Source organism: Bradysia coprophila, unplaced genomic scaffold (genome assembly GCF_014529535.1).
Source record: "Bradysia coprophila strain Holo2 unplaced genomic scaffold, BU_Bcop_v1 contig_94, whole genome shotgun sequence".
Taxonomy (NCBI): domain Eukaryota; kingdom Metazoa; phylum Arthropoda; class Insecta; order Diptera; family Sciaridae; genus Bradysia; species Bradysia coprophila.
Genome location: NW_023504022.1, coordinates 6,065,217 through 6,083,208, shown reverse-complemented (window position 1 = coordinate 6,083,208; position 17,992 = coordinate 6,065,217). Strand labels below are relative to the sequence as shown.

The following is a 17,992-nucleotide window of genomic DNA, read 5'->3' as shown; positions in this document are numbered from 1 at the left end:
GTGCTGTCAGTACATTTAAAACATCAATAACTCGAAAGATATACTATACGTTGCATTAAGTCACATTGTCAAGACAAACTGTCTCTCAGTGCTGTTATATGGGTGTGAGACGTGGAAAGTGGCGAACTCGATAGCATCACAGATCCAAGTTTTTGTCAACAAATGTCTAAGACGAATTCTGAAGATCTTTTGGCCAAACGTCATGTCAGACGAAGATTTGTGGCGCCTAACCGGTGTTGAGGACATGGCATTAATGATCAGGAGAAGAAAGTGGAATTGAATAGGACACACTCTACGTAGACCCAGTAAAGACATAGCGAAAGCTGCGCTAGATTGGAATCTACAGGGAAACAGGAAGAGTGGTCGTCCAAGGATTACGTGGAAAAGGACAATCATCGAAGAAGTTAAGGACCAAGGAAAAACTTGGAGCGAAGTGAAAGTGAATCGTGTGCGATGGAGGCAATTTCTTGGTGCCTTATGCTCCCCCGCGGAGTAAGACAAGATGATGATGAAGTCACATTGTGTGTTCTACACCCAAATTAGGGGTCTATTGGGGTATCGATCATACATTTCACTACATAAAAAAGCGTTGCTCTCGAGTTATCAAAGATTTAAAACTGCTGGCACCACTGAACCAGTTGGGTATCGTTTGTGGACACTACCTAAGCGTTTGGTTCGTCCTTGAGAAAATATTAATTTCTGCAGAATGTGCGAATATCAAAGGAGACACTATTTGTACATTGTACATAAAATGCGACTAGCTATTTTAAAGCGACTATTAACACACTGTACGGATAAACAAAGTAATACAAAGTGGCTATTCGCACATTGTATCAATTAAAAACTCCAAGCGGAAGTATAACTGACTAGTGACTAGATATGCCGCGAACAGAATTGCGATTTGAATGAGAATCAACATTTTTCATAAATCACTTGCCAACAAACAAAAAACTCAAAATTCAAAATATTAACTGAATTCATTATCGCATTATAGCTACGCTTATGTAAAGCGTAAAAAACCATCCAGAATTAAACATTTTTTGTTTTGAATATCATTTAGTATGCTGAAAGAAAATCGGTAAAAAAACGAAGAGTCAAATTCCTAATCAGTCATATGGGAGAAAATAGACAAAAATTGTATTAGAAATTAATACCGGTTCATAGGCACACAGGTTATTACAAAACAAGCCATCAGAACAGTCAGAGCGTTTGCTGCGACTGAGCCCCGTACAAACCCGTATATCTATTGCGTACGTGACCCTAGTGCGTCTGTCACCCTACTTTGACCGTAAGCCTATGCGCCGGTTAAAGTAGTTAAAGTAAAATTATTATGTAATGTGTACATCTTAGAAATTGCGCATAGCGCAATTACGAAGCCCCGTACGACGTTCCTTTCAAATAAAACAAAAATTTCAAATAGCCCTAAAATTTTAATTTATTGAGTATAAATACACATAGGGCCTAGTATCGGCCTCAGTCCGAGGATCCAAATTTTTTTTTTTTTTCAACTACATTCTATTCGGCCTTTGATTACCTTCCAAATGAAACAAAAATTACGAAAAACGGATGAAATTTGCTCGAGTTATATGTAAAATACACATAGAGCCCTAGTAGCGGCCTTAGTCCGAGGACCCAAATTTAATTTTTTTCAACAACATTCTATTCGGCCTTTGATTACCTTCCAAATGAAACAAAAATTACGAAAAACGGATGAAATTTGCTCGAGTTATATGTAAAATACACATAGCGCCCTAGTAACGGCCTTAGTCCAAGGACCCAAATTTAATTTTTTTTTCAACAACATTCTATTCGGTGTTCGATTATCTTTCAAATGAAACAAAAATTACGAAAAACGGATGAAATTTACTCGAGTTGTATGTAAAATACGCATAGGGCCCTAGTAGCGGCCTTAGTCCGAGGACCCAAATTTTTTTTTTTTTCAACAACATTCTATTCGGCCTTTGATTACCTTCCAAATGACACAAAAATTACGAAAAACGAATGAAATTTACTCGAGTTCAATGTAAAATACACATAGGGCCCTAGTAGCTTTTCACTTCTAAGGCCCTAACTCACGGTCCACTCACCCGATTTAAAAAAAACTTTTTTTTCCTGGATTGGTATTGACAATACCTATCATTTGCCGGGTCATTTACATTTCCATCGTTTATTTTGCCATAAATATCACCAAAAGACCTTAAATCACTTAGGTGGCCCTAACTCACGAAGGGCCGACCCGAATATGCCCATCTTCGAACTTAGCCTCACTATTTTGACTATCTTTCAGGAAAAAAAAAATTGATATCGGATTTGATTTACTCAAGATATCGACGTGACGGACTGACGGACAGACGGACAGACGGCCCAAATTTTTATTGCGGACTCGTCATCTATGAACATAGGCAAACACTTTGCCCTTACCGTCTGCTTCGAATTCCATCAATTACACACGGCATCGTAATCCTATAAGCCCCTTTGTACTTCGTACGGGGCTAAAAACAAATTAGCAGTTAAAGGCATGGTCACCTTGAGATGTTTCAAATGAATGATTTCCTGGTTTTCCAAAAAATTTACTGGTTTTGTATCTATGTTCGAGGAGAATTTCGTAGCAGCCTCGTATCTCGTTGTTGGTCGCACTATCCGTAGTTTAAGGAAGATGGCACGGATTTAACAGCTAACATCGTGTTGTACCACAGACAGGCTCAAATACTTATGATTCTACTCCAATTGTACATTACCTAAAGGAACATCTCGAGCTGATAATGTCATATATCTCAAACGATTAAATCCTTCCTCGTCGTTCAAAGTAGCTGAAGTGTAAAGCAGCGAAGAACACCGTGTATTGTGTGAGTACAGAAGAAAGGTAGATCTATTGTGTAAAAAAATGCCTGCTATTTACCAGAGCAAAGTGAACGGATGACAAACGTCTAGTGTACCAATGTTAAAATTTCTCATTCTACATCTTCCTCCTATTTCATGTAATAAAACGATTTAAACTGAGATAATGGGAAGTATAAACTAATGCTCAACAAAAGTTCAAAAGTTCACAATAAAACTTTTTTTTTACGACCAAAGACGCATTAAATTGACTGAAACGTAGATTCAAACATAAAAACCGAATCAAAAGTGGAAGGTATACAATTGCCTTAAACAATATTCTTGTTTAACCCATGACACGACATACATGTCATATTATGTAGTATAAAGAGCTCGACGTCAAAATTGTATTAAATTACCGAGTAAAAGAGGCATCTGTGGCATATACCCATGTGTGTGTGTGTGTTTGGAGGTACATTGTAAGTCTACAACTTTTACAGAATGAACTTTATGCTTCCACACGTTTTATTCAGATCCCATTTTCATAATATAGAATGTGCTGTATGGGTGACTATAAATATTAATTGTTATTATTATTTAATAGTCTATACGGAGTCTGTGCCGGGTCATGAAAAAGGTTTCGTTCATGTTCAGCACAGTTATTCCTTTCGAATAAAAGAAGCATTCATAAGCATTGCGAATGGAAATCCACAAGTAAAATTGTCTCAAGTATATTTCGTATAGATACCGTCCCGTGTATCAACCGACTCGACACACAATCAATTCGGATAATGGACGTTATTGTGCACATTTATATGGGGGTTGTGTGTACAAATAAAAGGAAATTGATGATGTCTGTCTGACTCTCGCAAGCCACAGACTGTTTTGCCTTATCCTATCTCCTAATTACCCATTCTATCTTGATTTATGCACTTAGATAGATGGGGCAGTTAGTCAGAGACGGATTAACCTATGTCCATTTCGTGACATCGCCCAGGGCGCTGACAACAACAATTTAATGCAAAATACAAAAATGATAGAAATTTCAACATGCGAAATGTAATACAACGAAAACCTCTTTTTCTCCAGCTTCACTCGCGAAATTTGTAGATCATGAACTGATATTACAGCGGGGCGAAATAGCTCAACCAAAATGATCTGGAATCGATTCCCGTGTCAGACAACTTCACATAGAATTTTCTAGCGATTATATCGCATTGGTAACATCCTTAAGTTCACTCAAGCTTCATAATTAAGTTATCAATTAAGCACCTAATGTTTCCCTCCTGAAGCCAAAAATAGTCATGCGACTTAAGTTTTTGATCCTTCAATAGATACGTAGTGCAATGTTGCTTTGTTCACTTTGCGGTAGCTTCACCACAGACTGGCCACGAGTTGGCAGTTTGGCTTTGAGTTGAAATTTCATTTCAACTATGATTCGCTGGACTTGTTCGTGTGCAAATTGATACAGTGTTCTCAGAGCATTGTATGAAGTGCATACCACTGAAGCTATGGCTTGATGAGAAGTGGTATTTTTGAACTGCGTCGAAAGACGTATTCAATTTTCTCTCAGGTCGAAACAGTGGTCGAATGCCTTACTTATCGTCAAAACTAACTCCTCCGGCGGCTTAGTAAGTAAATTAGTTTACGTAATGGTTTGGAACTTTGTACTTTGCCATGTGTGGCAAAATAAAAAGTTGCAAGAGGACGTAATCTACTATATCACAAGAGGGCATCGGGTAATCTGGCACACGCGATCATTGTATGCGCCCTTTTACTACATGTAAAGAAAAGTCATGACTGTGCCAGATTCGCCACTTAGAGATTAATCTGACACCAATGAAAGTCTAGAACAGGTATGGTCGATTGGCGAATTCGTCTTAAACGCACTCACATTTTATGTCAAAATAATATGAAAATGAGTGCGTTTAAGTACGAAAATTAAATTTTTATGTCCTCCGGGCAGACAATAGACCATACCTGTTTTACACTTTCATTGTCTGACACACCATCAATTTGTCTGACACACCCTCAAGAGAAGCTAACAATAAGATTTGGAAAACCTTTTTACGGGTAAAACTAGCGCTAAATTCTTAATTGACCAGGGGCGCCGAAAACCTTTATCCGCCTCTGCAGTTAGTTAGATTATGCTTCTGGCTTTTTAAAACTTCAGTACTGATCCAGTAGTTCCAATGTGTCCTCATTATGCTATTAATCTGGGGTATTTTGGAATGAAACGAAAAAGCTGATTATTCTGTCAACTGGTAACCGTTTGTCACTTGAGTTCTTCATTAATTTAATGGCAACAATCAAATCTGAGGTACAAACAATCGTCATCAATTCATTATTAATGCACACAGGACTATTACATTAATTGTACGCGTCCAATTTCCCGTATATAAGAAGCCATACAATTCAGCGAAAGATCTACATAATTGGATGTTTACAGCATTTAGCATTTATATACAACCGTCGTCGTCGTAGTCGCATTATAAATTGAATTAAACGAGAATATTGTATTAATTCCCTGTGTTTTATTCATGAACATCATTTCGATTCATTAGATAAATTCGCCGTATTGCCCATCCGTACACAATTATGTTAATTAATGTAATGTAATCGTTTATGGAAATTCGAAAATTTTGCTTTGCAACTAAATAGCTGAAAGGGTGTGTGTGCATAAATGTGTGACAATATTTTGTTCGCTGGAAAACACCATACCATATCATGCAACCATAAGATTTGTCAGATATTTAAAAAAAAAGCGCCAGACATATTGATTGAAAACGGAAACACAAATTTAAAATATATGCAACCGACTCGTGTGCCGCATATTTACATTTTTCTTTTTTTTATTACTTCAGAGTTGATTGTATATTCAATGGGATTCTTTTGCAAAATTGATGGAAAAAATGCAAAGTTAAACAGAGATTCTGAAAGGTTTTCTCTTTTCCATTCAACACAAAGGAAAACATTCAACCCGTTAGTATATGGAAGCATGCACGACATCGAGGACCTATTCAGAGATGGTATAGAGTTGATTCTGTATGGCTGTGTACTCATTGCATTCAGAGTTTGGTTGTTAAAATAATCAAAATTGTAATTTTTAGCGATGCACAACAATTTCCAGTTTTATCTTGAATTATTTTGAAGAGATAATGAAAATCGCGACTATTGTCGCCAGAAATGATGGAAACTGTATACAAATTTAATATCTTATTATCTTAAAAGTTGTTGCTGAGCGACGAGTGTTTATAGACAAAGGGCCTGTGAGAATTTTCAGGTCTTTCCTTTATTATTGAATCGAAGTGACTATTCGCAGTCAACTGCGAATAGTCAATTTTGATGCTATTCGCAGTTACTTATTTGAAAAATTGTAAATAACTAAAAATATCTTCTAAAATAAAAGTAGAGCAAGTTGGGAAGATTGTTGGTTTGTTACTTATATTAAAACAAAGAAAAATTTGTTCAGTCAAAAAACTAGAAATGTTCGATAATTTGTAAAGTATATATATATATATAGCAAAATGCATCGAAAGAAACTGATTATCCATTGTATAAGCTTTGGTGACTTTGGTCAAATGTACAAACTGTAAAACTAGCGATTGATCATACCTTTTACCAACTGTATCATTACGGATTGTTGATCCCTTTGACAAACTGTGACATTACAAAGTGATGCTCCCTATAACAAACGGTAACATTACAGATTGTCGCTTCCTTTTACAAACTATAACATTACAGCCTGTCGCTCTCTTTTACAAACTGTAGCATTAGAGACTGTCGCTCCACTTTATAAACTGTAACACAGAGTGTTGATCCCTTTTACAAACTTTGACATAACACAGAGTTGCTCTTATTTACAAACTGTAACATTGCAGACTCTTGATCCCTTTTACAAACTGTGAGAGTACAGACTGTCACTCACTTTTACGAACTGTATTATTACAGAGTGTTGATCCCTTTTACAAACTGTAACATTACACACTGTGGATCCATTTTACAAACTGTGCAGACTATTTTTCCCTTTTACAAACTGTAACATTACAGATTTTTGCTGCCTATTACAAACTGCGATTGTACAGACTCTTGCGCCCCTTTACAAAACTTGAATCACAAATTCAAAAAACAGTCAATTAGGCCCCACCTCTTGGGCGGGTCAGGTCCCTTGACTGACAATTTTTTTTCAATATATTTTTAATAAATTTCATTTTATTTTCCGTTGTTAATCTTCCGAAACATCACAAATAACGGATATAAAACATTCGCTTGAGTACAAGTTCTTTGGAAAACCACTTTTTCTGTTCTCTATTTGCTTGTAAATTTGCGGCCAGATTTTTAATCAACAATACAAAAATAAACAAAGACTCGTGTGAATTACGGCCCTCGCTGCGCTCAGCCCGCAAACGTCCCACTCGTATAAGTCGTCTATTATTCAGTTTTATAGTCTTATTGTTAACGTTAAACAAAAGTAAAAGATGCGAATTTGGAACGATTAGAGGACTCTTTCACTTTGGTACAATACAAAATAGTACGATAGACGTTCTTCCCTTACACTTATGTACAAAAAGGAAGCCCCCCGGTACTTTCTACATTCACAAAACATTTAATCATGAAAAAAAAATAGCACGACTCGTGCGAATTACGGCCCTCGCTTCGCTCTGGCCGTAAACTTCACACTCGTGGGAGTTTTAAAGTTTTCTGAATGATTGTTTTTTAATGTCATTCCATACATTTGAATAACGATTCAGAAATTGGTTGTTCATAAAATTTTATAAATACTTTATGTCATGGCTAGAAAACTATCATGCGTGATAGCTGACTTTCACCTGACTGTCCCTGACTATAGCCAACTATAACCGTGATAGCATAAGTAGCTGACTATCACCGTGATAGCTGACTATCACCGTGATAGCTGACTATCACCGTGATAGCTGACTATCACCGTGATAGCTGACTATCACCGTGATAGCTGACTATCACCGTGATAGCTGACTATCCCTGACTATAGTCAACTATCACCGTGATAGCTGACAATCATGCATGCGTGATAGCTGGATATAACTAACCGACAAAATCAAATTCCATCAAAGTAATCTTTTTCGATTGATTGACTTTTCCAACAGTGGAAAATACTGTTTTTCTGGAATAACTTCCAGATCCTTAATCCCACATAGCCCATCTTCGAACTTAATCTCAGGAATTGAATTCTGCGTCGATTAAAAAAATAAAATTGGTAATTGGTTGATAATTACTCAAGTTATCGTGTATGCAAGCAAAATATTGGGACAAACAATTCCGTTTTTCATAACATTTCATACAACCTTTGGTATACAAACATTCTAGGGTATTTTCCGGCATAAGACCCTGACTTACAGTCAAGGGAATAATAATGCTATTCGCAGACTAACTGTGCCATCAAATTGATGAGAAATGATTTTGCGCTGCGCAGTTGACTGCGAATAGTACCAACATTGACTATTGACAGTCAACTGCGAATAGCATGGGCCTTATTCCACAGAGAAATTACCCCGAGACTGTGACTTGGAATACCCGAGAACTATCACCCAGAATAATTAGAACTATCGCCCGGGGAAATATCAGGGTCGATATGAACTATCCATTTGGAATTATCGCCTGGGAATTATTATTCAAAACATTGGACCTAAAATTTTGTTTACGGTTCGATTAAAGGAACAAATTTAATGTGGTCGTTGGTCGTTCAAATAACTTTTGAGCTACATTTTGTAGAAGGGAAAATCCTATGGGGTCGTTTTTGAGCGTCAGAGTTACATTTTGCAAACGAGAAAATCGTTATGGAGTCGTTTGCAAGTTGCAAATAGCTGCCGAACATGATAGATTAAGTAATTTAGTCAATGAATTTGGACAAATGGATCACCACCGGTTTTGATTTTTGATTTTTTCATGTTGTTACAGGTGCTATTGTCAAATTCAAGGTTTTTATAGGAAGATAGATAGATTAAGGATAGCTCGCTTAGTGTGTATTTATTACTTGGTGGAAGCACGGGTTTTCGGGAGTATGATATCCTTTATATACTCACGTATGCCTAGAAGATAGTAGAGAGTAAAAATATTCTTCATTCATGTGTGCCAACTTGTAACCTCTGACCGGTGGCGAATCGCTTAACGAACGAATAAGAGAACCAATTCCTTACTATATATTTTGCTTCGTGAAAATAGATTTCATCTTGCACAAATTTAGGACCTTGGATTACTGACACGCCAGCACAAGAAAAGTGAACGCATCCTAAGCTCTCTCTTGAGAGAGAATTGTATTTCTGAAATAAAAAACCGTACATCCCTGGGATCGAACACGGGCCCTCTCACACGTCAGCTCAAGACAATTCATGTGAGCTAAATCGTTCTTAAATGAAGTACGGTAATTGTCGAACAGTATTTATCTGCTCTTGTTGTGCCAATTACTTTGTTTTGAAGCTATGAGCAGGAAACCTCGGATCGACGTCTTCTTATTATCTTTTGAAAGCTTGTAAATTAAGACTTTAAAATCCAAAATACCTCATGAGTCCAAGCCTCCTGGCCAGAAATAAAGCTGCTAGAATTTTCCATGTCTTTGTTCCACAGCTACCAGAAGTCAGCCTTCGACTCATGTCTCACTATACTCAATCAATAGCTACTAGTGCTAGGCAAATACTGCCAAAAAGTTATATGAGTCCAAGCCTCTAGCTTCTCAATAGCTTCTAGAATTTTCATTCCATACAAAGGACTTTGTGCCACAGCTACCAGAAGTCAGCCTTGGACTCATGTCTCACTATGCAGTAAACACAATCGTGACTATTCCAAAGAAAAAGTTCGTTTTCGTGCCTTGGAAAGTTTGCAAGTACTATGAGTGAGCAGTGAGAATCGTATATTTACCCTCCTAGAAACAATGGTTTCGCTTAACTCTCGGCGCGCTATTTCGTGTGTTTTCGTAACATGACGCGTGTTAAGGCACTTTTGTATGTGAGGTCTGGGTAGCAATTCTCGTATTTCCGTATGTCATTCGTAACTTGACACGTGTATGCAATCCCATAGGAACTGTCAAGTTACGAATGCTTAAAGTTAGGAACAAACGAGAATCTACGCCCTGAGACTGTTAAAATGGGAATAAACGCTATATACCAAACTCTAAGTTACAGTTACTGTTTGTAACTTTATGAGGGATTGATATAGACTCAGACTATAATTTACGGCAACTTGAATCATTCTTTTGTTTCGACGATGCTGAATGAATCTACTAGACTGATCTGAACATTCCTCTTCACGAATTTTAAATTCAACGTTCATATTTACACATCTATGCGCTTGCAGCAATAGAATACAATGCAATAATTTGAGGAAAGAGTTACAGAGAATGTAGTCAAACGCATTGTTTCACATTCTATAGTCGCCCGTGTTAAACAAAACAGAAAAAAGGCATCGGATGCGTTCTCCTGTGCATTATTGTTGAATCAATGGGAAAACATATTTTGTCCTTCAATCACAAAAGATTTCCGAAACTACAGCGAACAATTTTATCCCACATTCCACATACCGATCCGAATGCGACCCATTTATTATAACACCTTGAATCTTTATTCAAATTGTGTTCATCTATTGAGTCCGCCATATACACAAAGAAAAAACGGTACATCGAAATTGATCAAGTAAATTGAGAGGTAAATTTAAATGGAACATCTGGAGCAATCAATTGCAGATATTGATAAATTATGTAAAATAAGACAGTCATTCGTTCAATGTGCCAGACCACAACAAAACATTTATTAATTGAATGTAATAAATCACGAAAAATTAAATTGAAGAATTGAGTTCATAATATTAGGTCGTTTCATATTGAATTTGTTGTTCAAAATGGAATTAGTTTTGTTCTATGATATAGGTGATTGGAATAGGTTTTGTTTACGCGAAGAAGAAGAAGAAGAAGTAGAAGGAAGAATGTTAGTTTCTATTGGAAGGTGAGCTCAACGATTCTTTCCGAATTGTCGAAGTCAATGGCTATTTACCCCTATTACATATGCTAACGATAGCAGTGACAAAATAAATTTTTTGCTATAAAAAATGAAGTAAAAGATGTTGGAAATACGCATACATCAAATGAAGTAGAAGATTCCATAATAGCTCGCCTACAAAGTGTTTCCTACGCAGTGCTTTCAGGCAGTTTTGAAATTTAGTTTTTTGATCTTGCAAATTTAGCAGTGACTTCGTCATTCAACCCTGATGCTAAAAGCATGTGTAAAAAGCAAAAAGCGAAAACCCTTAAAAATCGGTGGCGATCCACTTGTCGAACGGACATTAAATGAACAAACTTCTCAATCTACTGGCTCCAATGTATTCACACACAACAAAGACTCAACAAAGTCGAAGGGTTTGAAACCCCAAAAAAAACGGCAATTTTTCACCCTACGGCAAGATTGATATTTTGGACCTATGAAAATGGACCTTAACCTGTCACAGACGGCAAGCATACTAACAGTTTTACTATCTGATCTATTACTTCAGTTGATCGAAGATTTGAAGAGATTGATTTCAGAAATCTTTTACTTCATTTATTTTCAACATGTTTTTTGCTATATAAGACCCGATTAGTCATAGCTTGTCGTTTATTATTGCTGTTGTTGTCGATAACAGATGACAACCGTCTGTAACAGGTTAGTCCATACTTCAGAAAATTCTTTAAAAATTGTTGGAAACCTGATGCGAAGTAAATCTAGCATTTCGGGAGGGTATTTCAACTGTGTACATTGGTTAGTAGTCCACTGAAGAAAAAGAGTTGAAAATCTAACTTGTAGCTGGTAATTTTATCTCCAGGTAATCTACAATAGCTGCGACAGCTGTATTTTTTGTATGCGGCGTTACAGCTGTGACAGCTATTGTAGCCAACCTGAAGCCAAAATTACCAGCTACAGATGAGATTTCCAACTCTTTTTTCTCAGTTTCGACAACGACGACACGAAAAGCGATGAGCGCTGGCTGTATCTGAAGTAATTATGATATGCACATGGTTGCAACAAAGGTGCACTGACGAGTCTTATAAAGACGAAATCAGCTGTTTTTGGGTTTTCGGTAGAGAATTTTGGATTTGAGTTTCATTTGATCTAATTTTCGTCGATTGAAGAATGTGTTTATGAACTTGAAGTGTGTTTTTTAGTAACGTTTTTTGATATTTTCGTTCTTTGAGAGCTTCGGTTTTTAAAATTAAAAAAATTTCATTGTGGAACATTAAGGCGCGAAAATTTTTTCTTTTTTCGTTTAATTGTTTACCGTTTCACAGGACTCAAATGAGTTTTTCTTTTTGTAAAGTAATTTGCATGTAAAGATGATTAAAAATTGTATCTGAAGTGATTGAAAGTTTCTTTATTTTCATTTTAGTGGTTGAACCGTTAGAATTTTAGGTAATTTGATGTATCTAATAGGCGAAATAGCATTGCTGATTGCTGTGGAAGATGTCACATCAATTTTTGTCTAAATGCTTCGAAGCAACGCACTTCAAGCAAAAGTGGTACTCTAAATAGGGTACTGAAACTTGACAGTGCTCGATACAAAATTTTACACTGTAAAAAGAGTGGGGATAAAATTTCATACAAAAAGTACTCTATTTGGCAGCTGTCATAAAAAGCACTTTTGCTTGAAGTGCGTTGTCCGAAGTCAACCCTTCAATTTAGTAAGAAACGAGCTGCGGTAAAACCCACTGAAGTTTTTCGGCCGGAGTTCGTGTCGGCCGGAGTTCGCCTCCATAAGTCCCTTGGCCTGAGTTCGCCTCTATAAGTCCTCGTAGGTAGATAGGGTGGATCGAACAGTGGCTATTGACTGGGGGTGTCTAGCCCAAAGTTCGTTAGATCCATTCTAGCTACCAAAGCGCAAAATGAGTACTACTGGTTGAACGGCGAATGCCAATTCCAGGATGTCTCTCGGAGTGTTGCGACTCCGCGCAATTTGAGCAAGCTGATCGGAGCTGGAAGTTCATGCTTCCATCCGAAGTGGTCATACCAACCACGTACCCTACCCGAGGGTTTGTATCGGTACCACGGGCGCTGGCAGCCCCCCGAGAACCTTCGGGAACTCTCGGGCCCAGCGATGGTTGAGGAGCCTATCCTTGGCTGAAACGTGGTGGCTGTGGGTTGCACCCTTTGGGGTACTACTCCCGAGGGAATTGTAGTAAGAATTAAGATGGGTTCTGGCCTCACCTTTGGTATGCGGTGCATGAAACACCGGCATAAAAAGGTAGTCTTCGGACGCGCTGATTGAGCGTATCTCAATCTATTCCTCTTAGAGAGGACGAGATGTTATGCCTTCGGGTGGGTAATCTCGTTAATCTAAAGATATTTATTCTGAAGTTTGTTAGAGGTCAATCGCATTGTTCTTTTATTTGCAACAATTGGTATCAAAAATGTAATTTCACGTTGAATCAACAAACAACTCATTTCTCAGAAGAACCAGCCGCAATGCTCGTAGTTTTGAAATGAGCCAAGTCATTTATGTTACATTCATGACCTTCCGATCGGCCATCATCTTCAAATTTTGCCCTTGAATAAGTCAGCAGAATTGATGAACAGTGTTCGAAAGAGTATGGCCTGCGTTTTATGGTAAATGGCGAACAGATCAATATCTCCTCATCGAAGAGATGGTGTTATAAAGGTTAATCACCTCTCCGCCGGCAATTTATTAATGAAAACTATTCTCATTCGAACGAATGTTGTGAAACGATTCCTAGTCAAAACAACATTCAAAATTCGAGTTCACATATGCACATCAGACTAATGATATGCAATAATTAATAATCTTTTTCGATGAGTATCGTTATCAATATTGTCGTTCCACACCATACAATGTTTATAAAGAAACAAAACTCATTGACCTTTTTTCCAGCTTCATAAAACAAATTTATTTAAATGATTTTATTGATTCAAATGACTGTGTAATGAATGCGTATGTCGTCTCGTAAATTCGTTTTAAATTGAAAATTATGTTTCAAAATAACTTATTTGATGAGTTATTACCCATCTCAAGCTAGATTTGAATAAAGATTTTCGTTAAATTGGATGATAATGTGCTCGACCGCATAAGTTGAACGAACAACCATTTCGTTATTAGTGTCTATTTAGAATATCGTTTATAAACCGGCGACACAGTGAATACGGAATGCTAAGCACTTTATGAGTGATATTGTATATTATGTCACCGAAAATATGTGTAATTTCTAGTGACCGACTAACAAACCGACTAAAAGTGGAAAAAAGAAAGAAGAAAAACTTTGCGAAAATTGGCTCTCTATACACACACACACCATCTGCTGCATACGTATAAAAGTGAATAAAGAAATCTAAACTTGAATCGAAATCAAAACAAAATTCCACTCACATTGCTCTTTACTACTAATGGATGTTGTTGTTTCTGTCGTTTCCGTATTTTGCATCAGTTTTCCTAGCATAACTTTTCGTGTCTCAGCTAAAGGAAACACGCACGTCACAATCATTACGAAACACAAATATTTATTAAAATTGAAACACTGATGTTTGCTCGATAATATCGAACATTTATTATTAGCAACCACAGTGGTAGACGGGCACAGCTTCAGGCGACCCATCTTTATTATTGTTTTTGTGGCGCCGATCATCAAAAATTCGGCCTTTCGTTTACACTATAAAATCAACATTTTCATTCATAGCACTTCACTGGTGTCGTATGCCACTTTTTAATTGATTTTTAAACACTTTTGTCGCGTTTTATCTGTCCGATTAATGCGGAATATAAACTAAAATAAAGTAAAATTTGTACCAATATAAGAAAGAAGACACAACGATCGAACCTGTCGCGAACGCTACTCGGAGAAGACTGAAACGAAAAATGAATGACATTCTCTCTTTGGCAAAAGATTTTTGTTTTCGTCAAGTTGGTTTTTCTTGGACACACTGGCGAATTGGTCCGTTACCAGCAGTGTGACGCGCATTGATGCAAATTGGTGTCTGCACTGCATTTCATATCGAGATACAAAATATTACCTGAGCTATTATTGCCATTGAGTATTATTTTCCTGATATTTAATTTAGTTCAATTGGCTGATTCAGTTTTTAAGGAATTATTTAATATCAAAAATAATCGAAAGAGAGAAAATTTTGATTACACAAAACATCGAACGAAATTTTAAAATTTAATCGAAGACACTTTCCTCTCATTTTATGCAGAAATGATTGTGTAATGAAGGCACAGATGGCGGTGTTCGATAGTTTTGCAATATTTGATTTGTATTCATGGTCTTCATCTATTTTGAACATTTGGGGAGTTTTATGGTGGTGGTCATGTAAATCACACAAATTTTTAATTATCAGTAAAGAGTGACCCTCTGATTACTGATTTTGTTTTCAGAAAATTAAATTTATGCAGAATTTTCAATTTTCAATGTGTCTACGACTTTTCCACATTGAAAATCGGTGAAAGATCGCTGGCTGATGATTACGATTTTCGATATGATGATCAAAGATCATTTTCTTCATATTGTTTGTTATTTTTCTGACATAAATACTGTCACACGATTTTGGTGAGTACTTTACCCCTCGCCAAGTATATGTTGTAGATTTCATAATAGATAACTAAATTTCCTATGTCTAGGAATTTTTACGGATGTTTCAAACCCCTTAGGGTGGTCCAAAATTGTGACCAAAATCAACAATTTTTTTTGAACTCACCCTTTTTTACTACTTTTTAGTAGTTTTCAGACTGAAAAAATTGTTTTACACAAAAATTTTGTTCTAGGATATTGGTCCTTGGTAAGATAGAAACGCACTTTTTTTTTCATGTAAAGGGTTTAAAACCCTAGAAAATTTCAGCGGCCCTGACACATGAAAATTTCTTTTACATTCTTTTGTGTTCCCTAGGTTCGAAAGTGGCTTATTACAGGTCTGGGGAAAACATGGAAATTGGTTTAGGTTTCAAAAGCAGGTAAAATCCGTTACAAAACCGGGAGACGAATGAAAGTCTCGTTTTCGTGAGTTTGTTGACCTCGGCTTCGCTTCGGATGAACAAAATTCACATGAAAACTCTACATTGTTATGTAAATAACTATTGTTGTCATCTCTTTCCGCATTGTCATAAAATGTCAAACTAGCATTCCCTACAAATTTTCCTTGATTGATTCAATTCAATTGAGAAAATTTAGCTTAAATGCATTAACTTTACCTTGCTACGTAAATCAAGAGTGGGAGGGTTCAGTTAAAATTTGTTTCGTGCAATTAAGACTAACCTTTTCTAGGGCACATTATGGTAGTGTGACCTCGTCTACAGACCCCCTACCAATTTCTCGCACTTATCAGAATTTTCCTCATTTTCCTTAAAAGTGACAAAAAATTCGTTTTGAGATTTTAAACAATTTTTGAAATGACTGGAAAATTCCAGAAAATTCTGTTACCTTCGTAAAAGTCAAAGGAACAGCACCAAAATAATGGAACGATGCAGACATTTGTTTAAAAAAGAGTCACATGCGGAAATGGGAAGATATGACTGTAAAATCACTCCCCTTACAGTATAAATGCATTGTGAATTGATATTTTAACTCGGCTTCGACATTTCATCTCCAAACATGTCACCCGTTAATCACCGGTTAATTACCAGGGCTTATTATTGGAATTTTTTAAGAATTTTTTAAGAATTTTTAAGAATTTTTAAGAATTTTTGAGAAGTTAAGGAATTTATACGAATTTTTAGGAATTTTTAGGAATTATTTGGTTGATTTTTGCTGTAAAAAGATAAGTTCATGCAAATTTACGTATCTAAGTCAATTTTTATATTTCAATTACGATTATAAAATCGAACAATTCAAAATTCAATTTTATCGCATGAAGTTATGTCTGATACGATTTCGACTGATGAAGTCGCCTCTGATTGTCAAAGCGACAAAAAACCATTAATTAATGTGAAGAAAGTTATTTTGAGTTTGAAACTAGGCCCCACCTCGCTTGTCTGACTAAGTTTTCCAATAATTGCAGTCCCAGTTTTCTTACCATTTTTGATTAAGCTTGTGTTTTTAAGAACACAACATTATATTCAGATGAAAAAGCGATACAATAATGGTCTATTTGCCACATCATTGATTGTGTATCTCTTTTACTTTCACTGGCCGTTTACAAAACTCAAAATTAATTTAATTTTCTGAATAAACAAAGAGAGCTCTGAGTTGAAGGTTCAGCAAGCGATGTTTTACACCCAATAAATATGAGTCTACTATAAAGCGCTGGAAAGGTGGCATATTTCTTACCTACCTCGGTGAATTACTGCCCTCGCTTCGTTCTGGTCGCAATATTTACATTCGTTCAAATGTTCCCTTTCATAAGTTTATAACTTATGCTTAAACTTACTTTCAAAACTCACGTTTCTGAACTACGACCGAATGAAGTTTTATAAGACCCATGTACCTCCAAACCACAGACTTCCTAAACCCTTATCTCTATAAACAATATGGACAGCAATTCGTATCATACAATTAAATTTCGTCTTTCAGTGATTTCATGTGTATTTTATGTAAACTCAATTTCTAGAGCATAATGACTACTCAACCACCCAAAAAAAATTTCGTGGCAATAAAAAGAAAAAAGTTGTGTATAGAATTACTTCCGTCTTCCATTTTATGCCAATGTAGAACATTTTCAAAATATCATATATTGAACTTAGCGTTACGTACATTAAGGTTATTTTCCGTCATAAAACCCTGACTTTCATATTAAATGCAAAATATTTTTGAATTTTTTTAAATAATTTTTTAGGAATTTTTTAAGAACTTTTTAAGAATTTTTTAAAACTTTAAAGAATTTTTAAGAATTTTAAGAATTTTTTAAGAATTTTTAAGAATTTTGAGAAATTTTAGAATTTTTTAAGAATTTTTAGAATTTTGAGAACTGAAATTCCCAATAATAAGCCCTGCCGGTTAATCATGTTAATCACTGGTTAATCATGTTAATCACCTGTTAATCACCAAAAAAAGAAGTGGTTTCCCCCTATTTACCTTGTAAATAAATTTTGTACTCGTAATTTTGGGCGCAGGTCTTCAGTTTGGTTTTCAACGATAGTGTGGGACACCAATGGCACTTGCCCAAAGTGTCTAAATATGGAAGAGACGGCACTGTGTTCAACTTTGTAAAACTAAAGTCGTCTTTTTGTCTGTTTCATT

General features: G+C 36.1%; 1 protein-coding gene across 2 annotated transcripts in view; it reads right to left on the bottom strand.

Annotated features, from left to right (window-relative positions):
• The window catches only part of LOC119085129 (prolow-density lipoprotein receptor-related protein 1), a 47,075-nt gene extending 32,406 nt beyond the window's left edge, over positions 1-14,669 (bottom strand). For both annotated transcript variants that reach the window (XM_037195401.1, XM_037195399.1), the window contains exon 1: positions 14,194-14,669. In XM_037195401.1, the coding sequence (XP_037051296.1) occupies positions 14,194-14,449 (256 nt within the window). In that variant the 5' untranslated portion in view covers positions 14,450-14,669. The remainder of the gene's footprint in view (positions 1-14,193) is intronic.
• Positions 14,670-17,992: the final 3,323 nt, after the last annotated feature.